Raw genomic sequence first — 18,509 nt, 5'->3', positions numbered from 1 at the left:
CTAATGTGCTGGTGCAGCACGTCCTGTTTATCTGTGCAATGACAGTGAGGCCTTCTTTGATTTCAGAAATTGCTTGTATTTGTAGTTTTTTCGTCGAATTATTGGGTTATTTTAACACCTCTCCGCATTTAGTCCACAGAACAACTGCAGCTTCTGTTTCTGAGTGTGTATCTGTGTGTGTGTGTGTGTGTGTGTGTGTGTGCATGCCCATGAGTTTGTAACTCTGTATGTGCGTGTTATTGCACATATATTATTGTGTCTGTATGTGAGTGCTTCAAAGCGTGTCCACAAGGGCGGCGCTGTGCTAGTGGGGGGGGGGGGGTACGAGGGTAGACGCTTACCTTGCGTACGAACCCTGAGAAGAGGATGCTGTTGAACTGGTCTTTGTTCTTCAGCTCTTTGGAGATGCGCACAAAGTTTGAGCTGGTCTGGGGGCAATCTCTGGCCTGCAATGAAACCATGGAAACGTCAACTGACACCATTCACAGACTCACAGACAGGGTGTAGCACCACTCACAGGGCGTAGCACGCTGTTCTTTTATCTGCTTGGCCTTGCTGCATTCACGGTTAAACCGATACTAAGGATTCTGGGATTCTTTGCATTTTAGATTTTAGATTCATATTTTTATGAATGTTAGATATCGTATGTGTGCGTAAGATAGACTTTCTTGTTTTTTAGTGTCATCATAATACATGTTACCTGCTTTCCACACCATGGTGATGACACATCGTCACACACATGTTTAACCATCATGTGATCGTTTCCTTAATTAAAACTCAGCAATGATTCCCCCGGCAGCTGCGATTGGCTGCACGAAACTGAAGCTCCTGCACAAACCCGACATAGCCTGATTGGTCGGTTAATGAGTTCGGCGAGCAGCGATTGGATAATTGAATGCACGAGACGGGTGAGTGGCAGGCAGACAGGAAGGCCTTTGTTTTTTTTTGGGGGGGGGGTGTGGGCAGCTCGATGAGGCACGGGCGTGGCCGCGCTCCAGGTCCGGTGATATTCGATTAGCTCCCAAATGGGCCGCGCGTGATGTCGGTTAAAAAGCTTGCCGCGGTCGTTAGGGAGGAGCGTCAGAGGAGCCGAACGGCGGACGCGACGGAGAAACGGCGCGCACCACAGGGGTCCCGCTGTCGTGCGTCACCGACGTTCGGATGTCTCCTCCTCGCCGTGTCGTCATGACTGCGGCAGCTCTAAACGTAGCCCCTGTTTTCTACACTCGCTTTTTAGCAGCTATGGCACTTAATAGCCTCCTGTCATAAACCCGCAGCCACTTTAAACTGACAGAGGCTACCCCGCTTGTCACACAGTTTCGAGTTTCACACCAGCTTCATTTTCGTAAGGCACGTTTTTCCACACACGTGCTGCTGTTCACATTGCATAAGTTAATATAGATCCGTCTTGGAATGGTCTAAGGACTAATAAAGCGGATCCTAATTGGTCGAAACAGAATGTGAGGTCAGGGGCTGAGAGGACAGGAAGTGAGAGGACAGGGGGTGAGAGGTCAGGGGGTGAGAGGACAGGAAGTGAGAGGACAGGGGGTGAGAGGTCAGGGGCTGAGAGGACAGGAAGTGAGAGGACAGGGGGTGAGAGGTCAGGGGGTGAGAGGACAGGGGCTGATAGGACAGGGAGTGAGAGGTCAGGGGGTGAGAGGACAGGGGCTGATAGGACAGGGAGTGAGAGGTCAGGGGGTGAGAGGACAGGGGCTGATAGGACAGGGAGTGAGAGGTCAGGGGGTGAGAGGTCAGAGGACAGGGGGTGAGGGGTCAGGGGGTGAGAGGTCAGAGGTTGGGGTGAGAGGACAGGGGGTCAGAGGTCAGCGGGTGAGAGGACAGGGGGTGAGAGTTCAGAGGACAGGGGGTGAGAGATCAGGAAGTGAGGGGTCAGGGGGTGAGAGGTCAGGGGTCAGGCTCACGTTGCTGAGGTAGTCTCTCTCCCAGGCGCGGTCGCAGCCCCAGTCCACGCGTTCCCCCCGCAGGGCCGCCAGGGCGGCCACCTTGGCCCTGACCTCCGGCATGTCAGAGGGAGGGATGTTCTTTATAATCTGCCGTGCCCACCATCTGGGGAACACAGGAGAGCAGCACTGAGCATGGGGTGCACACACACACGCATGCACACGCAAACACACACACACACACACACACACACAGAGGACACGGAATATAAACACACAAACACACTAACACACACACACACACACACACGCACACACACACACACACACAGGACACGGAACATAAACACACAAACATACATACACACACACACACGCACACACACACACACACACACAGAGACAGCCTCACAACCCCTTGTTCCCTGGTCACGCAGGCCACATGGAAAAGCACACATAAACAGATCTGCTGTTGGAGTCTCAGCTTTTTATATTCTAAATGAAAGTAGCCAAATGCACTAATTCAGCTTCCAAGTTGTCCGTGGTATATTGGAACTATATGAATTATGTGAAAATATATCAACTGCTGCGACATATCAATTATGTACAGAAAGGGGCTGAAGCACACAGATACATAGACCGGTAGAGACACAAGCCACTGTTTTAAAAAAAATGAGCCACACAGGACCCCCATCTGGTCTCTCTCTCTCTCTCTCTCTCTCTCTCTCTCTCTCACGCACACGCGCACACGTACGGGTTACCGAGGCGACGGACCTGCGGTGCAGCAGCTTGGTGATGGCGTGGAACTGCGTGAGGGCGGCGGGCGGGGCGGGCCACTCCACGCCCTTGCCGTAGTCGGCCATGTTGCGCACGTTGGCGAACCTCCTCTCCACCTCCCAGAAGTGGGCCTTGACCTTGTAGCGCTTGTAGTGGCCCATGATGGTGTAGAGGGCCCGCATCCGCCGGCAACGCATCCTCGCCAGCGCCCCTCGCCACACCTGGGGGGGGAGGAGGGGGGGGGGGGCAAGGCAGGTGAGCGTCTGCAACTCGATTGGCGGGTGTTAAACTATGCGGTTGTTCCCTGCACTTGGAACGGTACTTCTCTCTAGGGTTTTCGACACACTTGTTCCTGGTTATGGTTACACGCTTTGTTGCACGTCGCTCTGGATAAGAGCGTCTGCCGAATGCCTGTAATGTAACGGGTGGGTCGCGTGTTTGGGATCCTCGGCCACCGAGCCCCTGACCCTGAGAGAGATCCCCCCCGACCCGAACAGGTCTAGCCGCGGAACTGGGTCACCACGGAAACGGAGCAGCGCCGGGACGCAGCGGCTGAGCGAATGGGAGCGAGCACCGCTATAATCAGAGCCATCGCTCTAACTGCATCACCGTCATCACCGTCGTCATCATTGCCGTCTCTTACATCACTCCCTGGAAATATCACGCAGGATTTCACTGTAAGGCCACAGCAGGGCATGTGCAGCAGGGCAATCCACAGAGAATCCAGGTTAAAATTAAATGGACGTGACAGTTGCACTGTGAGGCAACATACGTTAAGCATAGGACTGGGTTCACTCACAAGTGATTCGTTCTTTCTGAGGGAATCATTTCAGTGAGCGATGCGAATCGATTCACAAGTTTGTATGACTCCAGCAAGCATTATCCAGTTTATTGGAATGTGCCCGTTCCCAGAGAGATGAGGCTCAAACCCTCTAAAAGGCCAGGCTCCACCCCCTGTAACAGGAGTAGGCCAGGCTCCGCCCCCTCTAACATGACAAGGCCAGGCTCCACCCCTCTAACATGAAAAGGCCAGGCTCCACCCCTCTAACATGACAAGGCCAGGCTCCACCCCCTCTAACAGGAAAAGGCCAGGCTCCACCCCCTCTAACATGAAAAGGCCAGGCTCCACCCCCTCTAACATGACAAGGCCAGGCTCCACCCCCTCTAACATGAAAAGGCCAGGCTCCACCCCCTCTAACATGATAAGGCCAGGCTCCACCCCCTCTAACAGGAGTAGGCCAGGCTCCACCGCTCTAACATGACAAGGCCAGGCTCCACCCCCTCTAGCAGGAGCAGGCGGGGCTCCTCCCCCTCTAGCAGGAGCAGGCGGGGCTCCTCCCCCTCGTACCTTCTGCAGGAAGAGGACCAGGATGGGGATGAGGGCGGCCCGCTCCTGCTCCAGGGTGAAGAGGGAGCGGGGCGAGCGCATGAACAGCTTGGTGTGGCCGTACGCCACGTCGCCCTGGAACCCGTGGTGGTCGATGATGGCCTTGACCGCCTCCTGGTCGGTGGCCATCAGGTGGTTGGGCCAGGTGTACTCGCACGTCATCTTGTACCTGGGAACAGGTGCGAACGGGCGGGGACAGGTGAGCACAGGTGAAGACGGAGGGGTCAAGCGGGGACATGGGGGGCAGAGAAGGGTCTTGTGAGGACGTCAGGACAGGTAAATGCACGTAAGGGCTTGAGGACAGGTAAGACATGTGACAGGCGAGGACCAATGAAGACACAGAATGGATGAATGAGGAACTCTGATTCTCTGTCACAGTCTGAGGCGCTCTGGAAAGAAGGGAGTAAAGACAAGGGAGAGGAGAGGAGACATTAGTGACCGCAGAGTTCCGATAAAGAAAAATAAAGTGACAGAAGAAGAGAAAGAGGCAAAAAAAAAAAAGCTAAGCTGAAAGATAACATGAGGTAGAAAGCTGAGGGATGGCAGAGATTCATGTCACGTTCAAGCATGCAGAGTATTACTGTCTGTCCACGAATAAAACCCTCAGTAATGCCCCCTTGGACCTGGATCATGCATTTAAACGCCTCGTAGTTTGACTTAGCATAACTGAGGTCAGAATAACGTTCACTGTGTGAACTGGACTTAACGTGTTCATGGCTACGAATAACCGTACAAAATTAGTATTGTACCTTATCGGACCTGTGTTTTCGCAGTTGCCCCAACGACCTTCGGTATGCACTTATTGTACGTCGCTTTGGATAAAAGCGTCTGCCAAATAAACGTAATGTAAATAATATTTTTCATAAAAAAAGGAGAAATTCAGTCACGTTTGATGATGGTTGGGGGCTGGGGGGCAGGGGGGCAGGGGGCGGGGGGGACGGTGGTCGCTGACCTCTGCAGGAAGTGGGCGTAGGGTTGGGGGGCAGGGGGGCAGGGGGAGGGGGCAGGGGGCGGGGGGGACGGTGGTCGCTGACCTCTGCAGGAAGCGGGCGTAGGGTTGGGGGGCAGGGGGGCAGGGGGAGGGGGGAGGCGGGGGGGGGGGGGGGGGGGGGACGGTGGTCGCTGACCTCTGCAGGAAGCGGGCGTAGGGTTGCCGGTAGGCGAAACCGGCCCGCCGCACCCTCACGTTCTCCAGCAGGCCCAGGTACGCCACCTGGTGCTGGCAGCGGGCAACGTCGAACAGCATGGGGGACTTCACCTCGTTGGGCTTGACGCAGCGCACGTAGTACGGCTCCTGGGGAGGGTCAAACAGTGCCGAACCAAAAAAGCAAACACATCACGCGCATACTCCGGAACATTACATTTAAACACAAACACGACAAACGATCCAAGACCGGTTTGAGCATAGCTTATGTAATGACACTTTTATTCAGATGTTATGACATTGTTTTAGTGTGTGTGTGTGTGTGTGTGTGTGTGGGTGTGTGCATGCGTGTGTCTGTGTGTGTGTGTGTGTATGTGTGCATGCATGTGTGTGTGTGTGTGTGTGTATGTGTGTGTGTGGGTGTGTGTGTATGTGTGTGTGTTTATGTGTGCATGCATGTGTGTGTGTGTGTGTGTATGTGAGCGTGCGTGCGTGTATACTTGTGTGTGTGTATGTGTGTATGTGAGCATGCGTGCGTGTGTACTTGTGTGTGTGTGTGTGTGTCTCAGACCTTGCATGCCAGGTTGTCCACCAGGGCGATGATGGAGTTCTTAAAAAGTGTAGCAGCTGTTAGGGGGCGCTTGGTGACCTCCGTGATGCTCAGCTGACCCTCTGGCCACATCTCCTTTAGGACAGGGTCCTCACTGCGAGAGAGAGAGAGTGGGGTAGAGAGAGAGAGAGGGGGGGGAGAGAGAGAGAGAGAGGGGGAGAGAGAGAGGGAGAGAGAGGGAGAGAGGGAGAGAGAGAGAGAGAGAGAGAGAGCACATCAATGTCAATGACTTGGTGGCAGTTCATGCAGACTACAGCAAGAAATCTCCTGGGCGTAAAGTAAGGGTGAAAAGAGGTGAGCGACGAAAGTGAAGGAGAGAGGGAGGAGAAGACCGCGGAGGGGAAACTGGGGAGAGAAATGAGAGGAGCTAAGAGATAAAGGGCAGGAAAGAGTAATGGAAGATCCATATTACTGCAGCAATATAGAAGCCTTTTCATTGGAAGACAGCGAGGGGCACAATGACCTTTATAAATAACGTGTGTGTGTGTGTGTGTGTGTGTGTGTGGGCACGCATGCATGTACCACACCTGTTATACATGAGCCGCTTGAAATCCTGGAAAAGTGGATCTTTGTTCTTATCCAAAAAGCCCTCGATGGAATACCTGCAAGAGAGAGGGGGAGACAGTGAGAGACAGAGAGCCAGTATCTGCTGGCCCTGATTCAGCTGAACTCCCACAATGCACCAGGAAGCGTGTGATTTTTCCTGACTGTTCCTCCATTTTGCACTTGGAGAGCAGTGCCCCCTGCTGGGGAGGGGGGTGAGAGCGCCTGTCTGTCCTGAACGTGCCGGCTGAGCTCCTCAGTCACGGAGAGGTCCCCGGCAACGGCACAGACTCCGCCCTCTTTCAGGCAAGGGCTCATGGGAATGCAGAGCTGGTCACCAGGCCGCTGTTTCGGAATGGATGGAAAGGGTCTATGCCCCAGGTACTGCTGGGCAGGGGTGAAAGGACAGGTTGGGCCTTGGAGGGATTGGGGGGGGTGGGGGTGGTGGGGGGGCGTACAAACTGCAGGTGGAAATGGTGCAGGGTACAGACTCGGATGCAGGGTGGGTGGGGGGAGGTGAGGGGGTGGTTTGGGGGTATATGGGTTGAAATATGGAGCGTCTGTAGCAGGACAGGGGCGGGATGGGGGGAAGTAGGTCGCAGTCTGCATCTGGGCAGGGGAGGGGGGGGGGGGTGTGGTTGGGGTGATGGTATATTTAGCATGAGGGGGGCTGAGGGATTGGCGGTGGGGGTGGGGGTGAGGGTGTGTGGTGTGGGGGGGGGGGGGGGGGGCGGGTTAGGAAGCGCTAGCAGACGGACGGAAATAGACCAGACTCAGAAGGTGCTTTTCGAGCGACATCGCAGCCCCCCCCCCCCCCCCGTCCCACGCACTGACACCTGCGAAGAACAGAACAGCGTTCCCACGCGCTGAATGAATTAGCGAGTCCGGCCCGCGACGCTAGCCCGCTCCTTTTCTCTGCCGCGGACTCCATTTATCATACACTCATCTCCACAGGAAGGGGGGGGGGGGGCCATGGTCCCATCTCAACACCGTCAGCCCCCCCAACCGACAACTGAGCCAAGCCACCCACGGGACAGGGGTCCGGTGCCCCATAACCCCAAACAGAGGGGTGCAGAGGGGGAGGAAATTTTAAGTTTGTGCACACCCCCCCCCCCCTGCCATGACACTTCCCACTGAGCACCACGTTTCTATTCTCTTCATCTTTCCCTCTTTTTTCTCCTCCTCAATCCCTCCTTCTTTTCCTCGATTCATTGCGGAGCTCGGGGGCCCCTCGCTTTGCTGGCACGGAAAAGGAACGTTTGTGCTGCCGAAGGAAAGTGAGACGAAACACTACGATGCTCCTGAAGTAATGAAGTAAGATTGAGACTGTGGAACTGTGTTCCACAAATGCCACATCTAGAGAGAAGAAATTAGCGGCACAGGAAGTTGTACTCCCATTAGACAGACGGTCACCATCCAAAAATGAGCTGCGGAACGGTCAAAGTGACTAATCTAGTCAACCTTAAAATAGTCTCCTGCTCTCTCTGTGATCCCACCCTCCCACTCTCCCTCGCTCTCTCCACCTCTCTCTGTCCTTTGCTTTCTGACTCTCCCTTTCTCTTTTCCTTTCCCTTCTCTCTCTCTCTCTCTCTCTCTCTCTCTCTCTCTCTCCCCCGTTTCTGTATTTAGGACAGTGTGTTCTTGAAAGCTTCGGGGGGGGGGGGGGGGGGGTTGTGAGGCTGCAGCATGGGCCTCATGTCTTTCTCCGGTTGGGCCAGAACATTCTCCTAATGCTGCAGAAACGTTGAGGCAACGCGCCCCCGACAGCAGGCGGATGCAGGGACACATCGTGGGCTCAGAGTACTGATTGTGTGCCGGCGTGTGTGTGTGCTCACAGTATCCCAGCTCCCCACAAACATGACCCAGCGAGCACCTAACACGTACGCACACACACACACACACACACACACACTCATGCACACACTCACACACACACACACATACACACACACTCATGCACACACGCACATGCACACACACACACACACACACACGCACACTCACACACACACACACACTCACTCACACACACACACACTCACACACACACACACACACACACTCACTCACTCACACACACACACACACACACTCACACACACAGTTACTCACACACACACACACACACTCACACACTCACACACACTCGTTGGCAGCGTCAGGGCGATGTGACTCACGTGACGTCCCCGGCGTAGTGCAGGATTCGGAAGTCTCGGTTGAACTCTATGGTTTTGTCAGAGGGACTGAGCTGTGGGGAGAACCAGAGTCTGAGTTCTCCAGCCGTTCAGAAATGCTCGGTTCTGCCACAGCTTTCATCTACACCAGCAAGTCATTCACATTGGAAGTATTAAAACTGCACAAGGTGTTCCAGCATGTTAAACATGGAAACAGCAAGAGATTTTACAACCCGCTATCTTGACTCAAATATGAAAACAGGAAAAAAAAACGTGAAGGGGAATGCAGAAGTGGAAATGTTTCTTCTCTCGGCAGGGCTGCTCACTTACAGTAAGCACACATGAAGTGTGAAAGGCCAAGGAGAACAAGGTGTGTTCAGCTGTGCTAGGCTTTCTCACTAGGACCGTATGAGTCCTCTGCTGGTCACGGCATGTAACTGCAGCAATATTATGAGCTGAGGAACAGGAGCATGACAACATGCAGTGTGATCCCAGTGTGTCTGAATGTGTGTAACAGTCATGAATGGAGTGGACATATATAACGAGGAGAGGAGGAGCACTGTTGTGATCCTGCAGAGGCGCAGGGTGCTGAACTTGTCAGAGGTGTAGTGCAGGAGGTGTAGTGGAGGTGGTGTAGAGGAGGCGCAGGGTGCTGACTTTGCGGGAGGTGTAGTGCAGGAGGTGCAGTGGAGGTGGTGTAGAGGAGGTGCAGGGTGCTGACTTTGCGGGAGGTGTAGTGCAGGAGGTGCAGCGGAGGTGGTGTAGAGGAGGTGCAGGGTGCTGACCTTGCGGGAGGTGTAGTGCGGGTGCTGGCCTAGCTTGGTGTCCATACTCTCCAGGCACGTGATGTCGGTCACTTTGCCCACACTCAGACACGCCTCGTCCAGGACGGAGATGATTCCCTTATGAGGCTGCTCCACCAGGTCCACGATGATCTGGTTATTAAAGTACTCAATCTGCAGAGACAGGTCAGCAGGTCAGTGTGTGTGCGCGTGCGTGTGTGTGTGCACATACTGTATTTCTGTGAATAGGCAGGATGTCGATGTTGTGTATGTGTGCGTGTGTGTGTGTGTGTGTGTGTGTGTGTGATGTTTGTGACGGCAGTCCATGATATCTCACGTGTTGCCAGGTGATTCCTTCTCTCTGGTACTCAGCCTGCTCCTGCCGGAGGATCAGCTCAATGAAGAGCTGCTGGAGTTTCTCGTTGCAGTAGTTGATGCAGAACTGTTCAAAACTGGCAACCAGAGAGAGAGAGAGAGAGAGAGACGTAAAAATATCATTGAAAGTGATGCCACCCACACAACTATAGCCCTGAACTGGAAACAATGCCATGGAAACAACGCCACCAATTAATGTTTTAAAATAGAATCGGCAAATCCAGCATCTCACAAAAGCTAGGTCACGTGTTTCACGCAGGACAGGACAGGGCGGGGTCAGAACTGGGGGTTTAAGCCTCAGAACCAGCCGGTCCTCCCCCCCCCCCCCCCCCCCCCCTTTAGGTGCACATCTCCAGCCCAATCATCCCTATCCCTGGTTGCTCAAAGTCACACTGATATTCTGCAGAACAGAATGGTGCTTTTGACTCTGAGGAAGAGCACCCTCTTCACCGCCTGCTCTAGACCGCTTTTAAAATCTGTGGGCTTCGACGCTCCTCTTTCAGGGGGTCACTCTATCTCAAAGTCGCATTGGTAAGGACGGTTCTGACTGGGGGGGCACCATCCGAACTTCTTTGTAGCAGCCAGAATTAAGCATATCAGGTGTTGCATTTTCTACTTCAGGCAGCAATGAGTTGGGATAATATGTTTGGGGGTTAAAGCTGCAGTTTGTTTTCCTTTGTATTCTGGACTATATTCTGTATATAGTGGACCAACTAGGGCATCGGCCATTTTCCATATGCTGGCTAACAACACAGTTTGGCCACTACACAGGCGACTGGTTGACCATTTGGGACACAGCCACATTGATGCCGGAAACAGGCATGAGGCGTGGATGGAGAGGGGTTAACGGATTGGGTAGGGGGGGCTGTGGGATCTGCAAAAGGAGACCCGGGGCATTACGGAGGACTTACGGTACCTGTTGTTGTCAAAGATCTCAAAGCCGTAAATGTCCAGCACCCCGATGACTGTGTTTTTGCCATGGAGCACAGGGTTGTAGTCTTTCACCTCGATCACGGAATTAATGCGGCTGACAATCCATCCAAAAAGCCGCTCATATAATGCCTGAGAGAAAGAGAGAGAGAGAGAGGGAGAAAGAGAGAGAGAGCGAGAGAGAGAGAGAGAGAGAGAGAGAGAGAGAGAGAATCAGTAAAGCACTGTATTCTAAAATAAAATGTGTCAACAAGCCATTTCGGGTGAACCAGTGAAACTCAATACACTTGATTCAGTCACATAAGAGGTAAGATTCAGAGTTTTGGGTAGGGTGCCCCCGGTGGCCAGAGGGGGTCAGTACCTTGGCGAAAGCGTCCTTGCCATAGGAGGCCTCCTTCTCGCTGTGGCCTTTGTCGATGACCTCGCCGCCCCCGGTGGCCACCGTGCGGTACAGCAGCGTTTTACTGACGTCATCGGGATCGGTGCGGGTCAGGTCGGCGATGTGATTCAGAAGCTCCGCCCCCACCACTTGGACGTTCTCGCCGTCGCTCTCGAACTCCAGGTTCCCCTTGTTTAGACAAATGCGATACAGAGGATGACCGGACCTAGCTAGGTTCAACTCCCAGTCCAAATCATCATTCCCTCAAACAGGGGGTAAGGGGTCTGGGTAACAAAAACGCAATGAGGTTGAGCCTATGATTATTAGGTAGCTGGAGGCAGAAATGAGCCTTTTATCTATGCAGGAGGCAAACTCAATTTTTCTTAATGTCATTCGATGGCAAATTTGAACCTTTTTCAGATGAGTCATTTTTTGTCTTTAGGCAGGTCCTAGGCCCAGGCCCAAGGGGGGCTCAGGACATGGGGTGTAACTATTGGTTATTTGTTACAAAATAAATTGGGGAGGGCAATATATTTTGTCACTGGCCTGAGAAATCATAGCTGTGGCCCTGTCTTTAGGAATAAGTTATTTTCAGTTGGTCTTATAGCCATGGGTAAAATTATATTGGGACTGATCTGAGCCTTTGTCAATTATAAAAGGTAATGACTGATATAGTGATTTAAGGGGCTACAATGAATGCAGTGATGAATGCAATGGTGAATGCAGTGGTGAGTCCAGTTATAAAAGCAGTGGTTAATGAAATGGTGAATGCAGTGATGAATGTAATAGTGAATGCAGTGCTGAATGCAGTGATGAATTCAGTGGTGAATGCAGTTGTGAATCCAGTTATAAAAGCAGTGGTGAATGCAATGGTGAATGCAGTGGTGAATGCAATCATGAATGCAGTGATAAATGCAATGGTGAATGCAGTGATTAATGCAGTGGTGAATTCAGTGGTGAATGCAGTGGTGAATCCAGTTATAAAAGCAGTGGTGAACGCAGTGGTGAATCCAGTGATGAATGCAGTGGTGTATCCAGTTATAAAAGCAGTGGTGAATATAGTGGTGGATCCAGTGGTGAATCCAGTGATGAATCCAGTTATAAAAGCAGTGGTGAATGCTGTGGTGAATCCAGTGATGAATGCAGTGGTGAATCCAGTTATAAAAGCAGTGGTGAATCCTGTGATGAATGCAGTGGTGAATGCAGTATTGAATGCAGTGATGAATGCTGTGGTGTGCACAGGAAATGAGGTCAGCAGAAGTCAGCGGCAGGCAGATTGCTCACCAGGAGTAGGATGGTCCCCAAGATCCTGTAGATTGAAGCGATCTCCTCGGCCGTGAAGCCAATCACTTTCAGAGCGCTCAGCACGGCCTTGTGATTGGAGCTGTCGTTGCTGGAGGTCTGGAGACCACAGAGAGAGACCTCTCATTCGCTGATGCTTTTATACGTGCCATTGTAAAAAAAATAAGAGCACCCCACCCTGTGTTTCCCCATGAAGAGACCCCAATGCTAGAAGAACTCTGTGTCACACTGACAGGAAATGACAACCCAACAGGAAATCACTCAGCTGCCTCACCCTCGAGCACAGATTAGTCATTGTGTTACTTTACGACTGTCAGTTTATGGGTGTCTACTTCACAAGTATTAATATTTTATGAAATCTAGAAATATCAGCGTCAACAAAGTTTCTGCTGTAGAATTTATAGCGACTCACAGTGGCGGCAGCGCCCTCTCTGGTGTAGACGTAGATTGCAGGGTCTTTCTCCAAGTGCAGGGACCCAAGCAGGTCACTGGAGCCACCCCTTAGCAGCTGAACAACACAGGGACATATAGGGTTTATGTTCTCTCCCATAGGTATTTGGTTTGGCATTATTCTCCAATAAAAATCAATATGTGGGTAAAATCAGCTAATACAAAAATTCCCTCTGACAGTGACTAGCTATTGCACTTACTGAATTACTAACAGACCCACATCCATGAAGCACTGTGACAGCGGTATGACGTAAATGGCTTAACTGCCTAAATAGCTCCACACTGTGGTCACTGAGCGAGTGACATCGGCACCCAAAAAAGGTCACAGCGGGAGTGACATCACACAAACTGTGTGTGACATCATCCTAGAATCACCGACGGGAGGAGCGGGGCCGCTCGGTGGAGCCTCGGCGACGGTGACATCACCGCACCGCGCAGCGAATGAGCACCGTCGTTCTCACCTGGTAGAAGGAGTGGAAGTTCCTCTCTCCTTCCTGCTGTTGTATCACCCTTGACTGAGAGGATGGGGGGAGGGGGGGAGGGCGGGAGAGAGAATGGTGAAGGTCTACACACATTTACGCTATTTATGTTACACCCCTGAGAGAGCATTAGGGCGCACGAGGTGAACGTGTGATGTCACACAGCCACCGTGTTTGAGAGGCGGTTGTGGTTTGAAAAAGCTCTAATTAGACGAGCTCACAGCCTCTCCACTGCTGAGCTGCACCACAACGCAGGACCGAAGTGAAGTAACGCGAAAGATCGACGCGTACGCGCACACAAATGTTAAATGTAAAGGTTCTCCGTTCATTCCGTCTTCGTTCCTTATTTGCATATAAAAACGCGCATTTTGTTTTGTTTGACTTCAGGTTGTAAGTTAGGCCATCACACGCACATGCTATTATCGAGGCTGTAAAAAAAAAAAAAAAAAAAAAAAAGAACCTTTTGCACCCTTTGGTGACATTTGACCTTTGTGATGTCATCAGCCGGTAGAATCCACCTCACAGAAAACAGGAGCAGGGCTCTCAGCTAGGCCTGACTCATACTTAGTCGCACGACCTTCGCGACAAGTGTCGCATGACAAAAATGTCACCAAATTTCCAACGGAAGAAAGGGTCGCACGACACCTCTAGAATTTTGTTATGTCGCAGAACTACATACTTTGTCGCGCAGTGCTGATTGGACAGCCAGGTGGGACACTGTAATTTGTTGCCATGGATACGCGTTATTTCACCGAGCGCTGCCATATTTTCGGAAATGCAACGTTAAACTGTCAGACAAACCGCCAGGGGTTTCGGCGTATTGTTACCATAGAGACAACAGGACCCACATCAGAGACCTGTCGCATGACAAAAACGAAAGTGTCGCACGACGTTTCGCATTTACGCTTGTCGAAATGGTCATGTGACAAAGCATAAATCAGGCTTTAGGAAGGGAAGCCGGGCCGCGTCGTGTGCGGGGAAGAAAAATCACATATTTTTCCTAGCACACAAACAAAAATATCAATTTTTTATTTATTACTTATTTTAGCCAATGTCTGCGCTATCCTCGTTGTACACGCGACTTAGGACGTGACCAAGGACGCAGCTGAGCACGTCTGCTGGGGCGAGAAAACGGTGCTTCCTGGTTCTGAGGTGCTCCCCGTAGGTTTCCATTGGCGCCGCTGTCTCTACACGTTACATACTCTACGCAGAAAACCGGAGCGAGGCCCAGTGAAGGAGGGGAGCCAGGCCGTGTGGCGTGGGCGGGGCTGTGGGGCCCCCGGCAGCCCTTCTGACCTTCTCCAGCAGGTAGTTGTTGATGTGGCCGCCCGTGGGCTCCCCGTTGAAGTTGAAGTTGATGTCCATGTACTTGCCGAAGCGGGAGGAGTTGTCGTTGCGGTTGGTCTTGGCGTTGCCGAAGGCCTCCAGCACGCAGTTGGACTTGAGGAGAACGTTCTTTACACTGCGCGTGTGTGTGTGTGTGTGTGAGAGAGAGAGAGAGAGAGAGAGAGAGAGAGAGAGGATCACATTAACACCGATTGGAACTTCTTGTGGTGTGACTCACAAACACCAGCAACTAAATTTATTTGCAGAATCTTCCCAACCAATAGTTTCAGATATGTAAGAAAATGGGAGTGGGAGCGTCTTAATGTTTAAGAAAGTTTATGTATAGGGTCCCCTTACACCCTTAAACAAGCAACTTTACCTGAATTTTTAAATGTACCCACAGCTGTATTAATGAACGCGATAGCAAATACATAGCATAAATAATAGCAATGCTAATGAAATAAGGACAGCGTCCTCTAGGCTACTGGACTGAGCCCAGCATCCCCAGCTCCACCTCCCAAACCCCTGACCCCTGACCCCTGACCCCTGACCCCCTCACCTCTCCACCTCTGCCCTCTGGCTGGGGTTGGTTATGGCAGCGATGTACTGCATGATGTATTTGCTGGCTTCGGTCTTCCCTGCTCCGCTCTCTCCTGCGACGCCAAGAAAGCCATGACACGCTGTCACTCACCGACAGAAATAACCCTAATTGCAGCAGAGCCACATCATTCTGTCACTCCCACTGTGAGCACAAATTTCTCGTACCACGCAATTCTGCCACTCACACGGTGGACAAAATTGCCCGTTGCTGTGACACGTAGCCAACTTCTAGCCATTCTCTCCAAATGCCCGTGGCAGTTGATCTCTCTAATATACAATCAATGAACACTTTTGAAATAGAAGTACTTGGTGCAACTGAACAAACGCATACTGTAAAGACTTGGTGTAAAATTCACGTCAAAGCTTGAATTAGTTATGACAGAAATGAATGTCGAGCATTAACTCTTTCTGGATGGTTAATCTCTTGATGTGGAGGTGGCATTTGTAGTTGTGTAAGACTGATAATACACTTTACTTTTAAGAGAGAGAACAAACACGTAGTTAAGTCTAAATAACAGTTTATTTACAAAGGCATCACTGCCGGCTTCTACTTTTCATTCTGTCCGGAAGCCTCCCGAAAACCTTGAACATTCCCAGCCAATCACAAGCCAGCTCAAAAACACCACATGATCCGCGAGGCATCAATCCATGCAGAGTCCGTGCGTGTTTTGTGACCCTACTGCGTCCTTTGCTCCGAGGACAGTGCGCTACAGAGCATGCTGGAAAGCAGAAACAGGCCAGACGGACAGACGGTCGGGGGCCGTAGGGGGAGACAGGCGCACGAAGGCTGCCAGGCAGGAGTAGCCGAGCTCAGAGACGTGGGTCAGAGCGACGGGACGCGGTGTCAGTCCCACGCGATGCGATCGGTTCCCCTAGGCTGGGGGGGGGCTAACTGTATCTCTCGCCGCCTGCAGCAGCCTGGAGAGGAGGGAGCCCTGCGAACCCGGAGGGGCGGGCGGACGCGCTGACCTGAGATGACGATGCAGGTGTCCTTGGCGCGCCTCTTCATGGCCTTGTAGGCGGCGTCGGCCACGGCGTAGAGGTGCGGCGGGTTCTCGTACAGCTCCCGCCCCCGGTAGGCCTCGATGGCCTCCGCGCCGTAGATGTCCATGTGCTTGTACGGGTTGACGGACACCACCACCTCCCCAATGAAGGTGTAGATGCGGCCCTTCTCGAACCTGCAGGGCACGCACACACACACACACACAAACACATACATACACACAGACAAACACATACACACACACACACAGACACACACACACAAACACATACACACACACACACACACACACAGATACACACAGACACACATGCACACACACAAACACACAAACACACAGACACACATGCACACACACGAACACACAGACATGCAAACACACATATATACACCCATTAAAGTCAGAAAATCCCAGTTCACGTGGATGTTTAGGAATGTTTCCTACACTGGTTGAGCTGCACAAGGGTGGCGATTTGTGCGTGTCTGAAGTTTGTAACTTCCAGTCAGTATATTGTTATAAGCTTGCTGACCGTGACTTATTTCAGTCAATTTGCAGCTGCGTACATTTCAGAAGGTGTAAGCATTGCCAGTCACTTTGGATTACAGCATCCACCGAGCAAGCAACTGCTACTCGTCTCATAACAATAAAGTTTCTGGTCACTAACTTTCATCTTAAGTGTTTTTCTGTCTCAGGACACATCTGCTCGCATTATGAAGAGTCCTGTTCATCCTTTTGGCACTCAACAATCAGAAAAAAATAAAATAAAATTACAGGATGTCATGAAGGGGATCACATCCCAGCTTTATTCTTGGCTGAGGTTTGAACCCGCAACCCCCTGACTTCACAGGGTCAGAGCCCTGTCCTCCGTGCCCATAATTCTGTCCTTCGCTGATCCCCGATCAGTGGCGATCAGCCTGCGGGCCTGGTCTGCTCCTCACAGAGGGCGTGGTGACTGCAGCTTTAGTAACAGACAGCCACCCAGCACCAGGCCACCGTGACACAGACCGCTGACGTGGTTGTCATGTTCACCGGACATTATGGGGTGTTGAACATCCCAAGTACGCGGAGGCTGGGTGGCACGCCGCGAAGAGGCTCAGCCCTCCGCCCGGCGCAGGAGGGGAAACGCCTCCACTGCTCTTCTCTCCGTCGCTGTGTCTTTCTCACATGCCCACGCCCAACGGTGACAGGAAGTGCGCAGGGGAGGGAAGTGAGAACAGGAAGTGCACTGTGCGACCGTGCGACTTCCTCCACCGAAAGAAATATACCCAGGATTCAGTTTGAGTAGCCCGCTGAATCTCCCTCCCCTACCCTCCCCTCCCCTCTCCTCTCCTCTCCTCTCCTCTCCGCAACTTGAACGGCGCAGAGCTCTCCTTGCTCGCCCAAACGTTCTACGTGTTCGCGATGCAGAACGCAGAGCCACGAGGGGCCACTCTCTCGCGATCCTCCCAAAAAAAACGCTAAACGCAGCGTGCTACCTCTACAGTTCTCTCAGCCGACCACATCCTACACCCTACACCCGCTCGTAGCCGAGAGGAGCTCACACGTTCAGCGCTCGGCGCGGAGTCGCCGCCCGTGGCCCAGAGGAGCTCACGCGCTCAGCGCCCTCCGCACCGCAGCCTGAAGCAAGGCGACAAACGGTGATGTCACCGCCCCCTGGCATCCGGGGCGAGGATGGCATAGCCTTGGTTCAGCTCGAGATACGCGTTTGTGTGATACCGCACACTTCCTAAAAAGAGCAATGGGTGCCAGAGGAGGAAACGGAAGAATCAAAAATAAATAAAAAATAAATTAATGTATAATAGAGGTATATAAATATGAGTGCAGAGTTTTTACACTTTTACACTTCACATTTTGGCACGCACACGCACACACGCAGATAGATAGATAGATAGATAGATAGATAGACAGACTGATAGATAGACAGACAGACAGACATACAGACAGACAGACAGACAGACAGACAGACAGACAGACAGATAGATAGATAGATAGATAGATAGATAGATAGATTTATGCTGCTTGTGTGTTTGCATACTCTCTGTGAGGTGCTTGGTATTGGCTTTGCATACAGATGTGCAGAGCAGGCAGTCATTCAGACAGGCAGACAGGCATATACACGCACTGAGCCCACAGCTGCAGAGGAATTCACTGGCTCAGGAGCATTCACATGAGCAGTGTGGTAAAAGCCAGGCGTTTCCCTCTATGTATGCATCGTAGCTGGGGAAAATACTCTCCTGGGCAACAAAAAAAAGAATGGGTCAAGCCTAAAACAGCAAAATATTAAGCTTTTAATGGTCTTAACAACAAATCGTTGGTCAGATAAATTAGCAAGATTTAAACAAATGC

The 18,509-nt window shown here is 51.9% G+C and overlaps 1 protein-coding gene across 1 annotated transcript in view; it reads right to left on the bottom strand.

Moving 5' to 3' along the window:
- Positions 1-18,509, bottom strand: part of myo1g (myosin IG) — a 33,563-nt gene that overhangs the window by 12,696 nt on the left and 2,358 nt on the right. Inside the window, exons 2-19 of the mRNA XM_035431018.1 lie at positions 16,129-16,337; positions 15,119-15,212; positions 14,530-14,695; positions 13,216-13,269; positions 12,717-12,812; positions 12,287-12,403; positions 10,985-11,191; positions 10,610-10,755; positions 9,656-9,770; positions 9,322-9,492; positions 8,540-8,610; positions 6,347-6,421; positions 5,781-5,913; positions 5,193-5,359; positions 4,027-4,234; positions 2,676-2,899; positions 1,923-2,067; positions 342-446 (exon numbers count right to left, since the gene is read on the bottom strand). Coding sequence (XP_035286909.1) covers positions 342-446; positions 1,923-2,067; positions 2,676-2,899; positions 4,027-4,234; positions 5,193-5,359; positions 5,781-5,913; positions 6,347-6,421; positions 8,540-8,610; positions 9,322-9,492; positions 9,656-9,770; positions 10,610-10,755; positions 10,985-11,191; positions 12,287-12,403; positions 12,717-12,812; positions 13,216-13,269; positions 14,530-14,695; positions 15,119-15,212; positions 16,129-16,337 — 2,503 coding nt within the window. The remainder of the gene's footprint in view (positions 1-341; positions 447-1,922; positions 2,068-2,675; positions 2,900-4,026; positions 4,235-5,192; positions 5,360-5,780; positions 5,914-6,346; positions 6,422-8,539; positions 8,611-9,321; positions 9,493-9,655; positions 9,771-10,609; positions 10,756-10,984; positions 11,192-12,286; positions 12,404-12,716; positions 12,813-13,215; positions 13,270-14,529; positions 14,696-15,118; positions 15,213-16,128; positions 16,338-18,509) is intronic.

Source organism: Anguilla anguilla, chromosome 8, assembly GCF_013347855.1.
Source record: "Anguilla anguilla isolate fAngAng1 chromosome 8, fAngAng1.pri, whole genome shotgun sequence".
NCBI lineage: Eukaryota > Metazoa > Chordata > Actinopteri > Anguilliformes > Anguillidae > Anguilla > Anguilla anguilla.
This window is presented reverse-complemented; position numbering and strand designations above follow the sequence as displayed.